This window comes from Cebus imitator, unplaced genomic scaffold (genome assembly GCF_001604975.1).
Source record: "Cebus imitator isolate Cc_AM_T3 unplaced genomic scaffold, Cebus_imitator-1.0 Scaffold241, whole genome shotgun sequence".
Classification (NCBI taxonomy): Eukaryota; Metazoa; Chordata; class Mammalia; order Primates; family Cebidae; genus Cebus; species Cebus imitator.
In genome coordinates, this window is record NW_016107556.1 from 383,597 (window position 1) to 388,147 (window position 4,551).

Genomic DNA, 4,551 nt, shown 5'->3' on the forward strand with positions numbered 1-4,551 from the left:
TTTTTGAGACAGTATTTCGCTTTGTCACCCAGGCTGTAGCGCAGTGGCATGATCTCTGCTCACTGCAACCTCTGCCTCCTGGGGTCAAGCAGTTCCCCTGCCTCAGCCTCCTGAGTAGCTGGGATTACAGGAGCTTGCCACCTGACCCAGCTAATTTATATACATATTTTTAGTACAGTTTGGGGTTCACCATGTTGGCCAGGCTGGTCTTGAACTCCTGACCTCAAGTGATCCACTTGCCTCGGCCTCCCAAAATGCTGGGATTACAGGAGTGAGCCACCACACCTGGCTTTATTGTAGGTTTAGCTGTCAGGGGAAAAGAAAAGGAAAGATAAAAAGCTAGCCAAACTTCAAGTATCTAACCAAGTTTAAAAGAAGAAAAGGTATGGATGCAAAATAATTTTTATCATAGAATAAAAGATATGCTATTTTCTAGAATTCTCATGTGGAATATTTCTTAGGTGTAAATATGGTTACCAATGTAGAGGAAAATGAGAAACCACTGGAACCCCATGGCTCCTAATAGAGCAACAAGAGTAAAGGTATCATCAGCAACAAAGAAATAAAGGATTAGGTGTCTTTCCTTCAATACATTTGTAGTTCAGTTGGCTAGGTGATTAGATTTTATCCTTCAGGTATTTTTCTATAAAATATTTTTTGTGTGTATTTATAAATACTACAGTATTCAAATAAGCTGGGAAATAATGAGACTGACAGCACTGAGTTGTTTGTACCTATAATTCTATCTCCCTTTAGATTTTAAAATATGAAAAATAGTTTTGTAATTAGGCATCATGCAGTTTCGCAGATAGGATTCAGAAAATCTTTAGCTAAAGAAATATGCAAGTTATTTTAAGTTGTTTTAAGAATAACATAATGCATGCTTCATCTTTTTCATTCTAGCCTTTAAATCTGCAAGACAGCAGCCTTCCCAAAATGTCACTACTAAGAATTATTCAGAGGTAAGAAAAAAAGTTTTATAGTTGTGTATTAATAATTTATGTTTTCTGCATTATGAATTGTCAACTCTGCTTTACGAAGTAAATAAAAGATGAAAAAGTATGGAACATTAAAGCTGGAAGGTGCTTTACCAATTATCTCTAGAGTTTCTAGGATTTGATATTTTTTCTTGGTTGCTCTCTTTTTTTTAATAATGGTTATTATTATAGAAATCCATAAATGCTATATATACAGTTGAACCAAAAGAGCTGATGCATGGAATACTAATATTGAAGATGAGTTCAGTGCATATAGAGGCTTTATCTATACTGGGTTTCCTTTTCTTACTTATCTTCCCAAAATACTGGCTATGACTTAAGAGCTAATGCTAGACTTAAGATGAACTAAAAGGCTGGAGTCCAGTGATCCATGTGGTCTGCCCTAGGTTTAGCCTGGGCCTTCTGCTCTTCCTTTGATTCCAAAAAGAGTCAAAAGTGGGCTTGACCTCTATTATTACCTCACTTTCAAAACTATGTGTCTTAACTCCCAAGCCAGTACTCTTCCCTTTACATCAGGGTTTCTCCGTAGTGGTACTGTTGACATTTTGAACAGATAATTCTTTGCTGTGAAGGATTGTCCTGGTGCATTGTAGGATATTTAGCAGCATCCTTAGCCTCAGGAGCTGTTTGTTCAGTATTTGGTCCTTGGCTTCATCCTCATCTGCACTTCAGTTGGATGAAGATACGGCAAATATATGTATCAAATGTCAAGATAACAGAAAATGTAGAGAAATAGTATTTTGGATTATAGACTCAATGGTCAGAAATATCTTTATTGGGTCTTAACACTAACAAATGGTATTTAAAAGGGACAGATTCAACAGAAGGATATATAGTATTTCCCACATGGTCTGATACCTCATTTAAGGTGAGAGATGGAACACTGATGGTCTCTCATCAGAAACCAAGAGGAAAGTCACAAGGTCTGCATATGAGCCTATGCAAGTCATTCACAAATCTGACTGTGTTCCCTTAGGTGCTCAGGCACCTGGGATGGCCAGAACAGAGGTGAACAGAAAGTAACATTTGTGAATGAAGAGTGACATTGGAGGGAGGTCAGGCTGAGTATCAGTTTTAATAGTTATGGTTTTCTGTCTCCTTTTTTGTGGCTCATATATAACTAAGATTTAATTGTTTAATGCACTTCTTCATTTTCATTTTTATTCAGATATTCTGTTCTCACAAGAACTGTTTGGTGCTTTGTTTCCTTGCCAGGTGATTGAGGTAGATGAATCAGATGAGGAAGAAGACTTTTTTCCTACCACTTCAAAGGCAGATCAAAGGTAGGTGCAGCAATTTTTCTGGAAAAAGAAACATCGGAAAAAGAAACATCTGAAAAAAATTAAAAATTATCCAGAATTCCATAGTTACACATTTTTCTATGCCATAAAAGTTTTCTATGTTAGTTGATTTTCAACTAGCAAAGTATGAAGAGGAATGAAAACAGGCCAAGGGCTAGTTTATGGAGCTGATGCAGCATTAGTACAAGGATTTTCAGTGAAAATTGAAATCGTCTGTAATTTTTTTCCTTTTGACTTTATTAGTACTTTTCTTTCTTTTTATTTATCTATTTATTTTTTGAGACAGGGTCTTACTCTGTCGCCTAGACTGGAGTGCAGTAATGCGATCTTGGCTTACTGCAACCTCCACCTCCTGGGCTCAAGCAATTCTCCCACCTCAGCCTCCTGAGGATGGGAAATTCGTAGCTGGGATTACAGACATGCGTACCATACCTGGCTAATTTTTTGTACTTTTGGTAGACACACGGTTTTGCCATGTTGCCCAGGCTGGTCTTGAACTCCTGAGCTCAAGTGATCCACCCTCTTTGGCCTCCCAAAGTGCTTGGATTACGGATGTGAGCCACCACACTCGGCCTCCGTGCTTTTCTTAATAGAAGACTGTGTTCTCTCCTAACAGATAATGCCTTTGTATTTTGCTAACATTTGATTTCAGCTTTTTGTCATTGTTTATTTTTATATACTTGACTACACATGGTGCTGTATTAAACACTGAAAAGGGGATCACATAGACTCACTCTGCTTTCAGAGGACTTGCATGCTCTTCCTGTGTGTTTTGGAGTTTTTGCCTATTGTTGCTGTTAAGCCTGACTTGATTCACTATTATCGTTTGCTTTTATGCATTAACATTTTGGTTGCACATTGCTTAACTAAAGCTCGATTAATGAGAATTTCTACTTAACACAGTAATCAGCTGCCTTATTTTGTACTTATTTTCTGTTTGAGCATTTTATTAGGTCCGATGAGGGGCATATGCACGTTTTAATGTGGTCTCTGCCTTCAGGTAACTTCAATTATAGTGGAAAAGAGAAATAAATGTATTTTAATTCATCAGAGAATGAATTAGTATATAATTAGGTGTGGAATTTTATATTACAGACCCATAAGTGTGAGCACTTATGGGCTGGTGAAAAATGAAGCAAGGAATGTGACCTAAAAGAAGCAGCTTCATGGAGAGAGTAAAATTGACCTGAGGCTTCAAAGATAAGATTTGTCTTAGTAGGGTGCAGAATGGTGGTCCCAGCTGAGAGTAAAGGCCTGAGCAGGAACTCCAGAAAGAAGGGTGATTGGGGAAAAAGCCTTATATCAGTGTTTCTCAAGCTTTTTTTTTTTTAATGATCTCAGCCACTTCTTGATTATCCAAGGAGAAAAATTAATTAACTTAGATTTAGTTCAATTTCTCCCTAACATTAGAAATTAAATACCTAAAGAATGAATTTTTGTTGAGTAGGATTGAGTATAAGAGGGTGAAAAAGCATTGTTAATAGCTATGATTTTTCACCCTTGGAGCCAATTTTTGTTCTTTGACTGTGATATTGACCACACTGAGAATACAAACTGTTTGTGACTTAAAGGTTAATGTTAGAACAAGTATAAGTGTGGTTCCATATTCACTTATTGGCTCCTTTAAACATTATGCTAGGTTCTGGGGAAAGAAAGATAAAAGAAATATTTCTTTCTTCAAGGAATTTACACTTTAGTGGTATGCTAATTACAGGGCACTGCTAATCCACCAAGATAAATGTTTTATTCAGGTGTAATGAGATTTAAGGGATGTGCCAATGTCTTCCTGGGAAAGATCATTGAAGATTTTACAAAGAAGGTGGGTAACGTTTGAGCTGGTGATCAGCAGATCATTTAGGACGCATTAAAGGAAATTGTCTGGTGCAGAAAGAAGAAACAATGGCACAGGACATGGGCATCTACTTTGAAGGATGGCCGGGGAAAGCCTCTGAGAAGGCTACATTTAAGCCAAAATTTTAAGAAGGGAAACGTGGCCTTCCAAAAGGCAGAGGGACACGTGCATGCAGCCTGTATTAGTCCATTTTCACACTGCTGATAAAGATGTACAGAGACTAAGCAAGTTACAAAAGAAAGAGGTTTGGCCGGGCGCAGTGGCTCACGCCTGTAATCCCAGCACTTTGGGAGGCCGAGGCGGGTGGATCACGAGGTCAAGAGATCGAGACCATCCTGGTCAAAATGGTGAAACCCTGTCTCTACTAAAAATACAAAAAATTAGCTGGGCATGGTGGCGC

The 4,551-nt window shown here is 37.9% G+C and overlaps 1 protein-coding gene across 6 annotated transcripts in view; it reads left to right on the plus strand.

Moving 5' to 3' along the window:
* The window catches only part of MRE11 (MRE11 homolog, double strand break repair nuclease), a 77,904-nt gene that overhangs the window by 61,415 nt on the left and 11,938 nt on the right, over positions 1-4,551 (plus strand). For all 6 annotated transcript variants that reach the window (XR_001816419.2, XM_017498403.2, XM_017498405.2 and 3 more), the window contains 2 exons: positions 904-962; positions 2,214-2,281. Coding sequence is in view for 5 of the 6 variants with exons in the window: in XM_017498403.2 (XP_017353892.1) it covers positions 904-962; positions 2,214-2,281 (127 nt within the window). In the remaining variant the exon portion in view is untranslated. Of the gene's footprint in view, positions 1-903; positions 963-2,213; positions 2,282-4,551 lie in introns of those variants that run through there.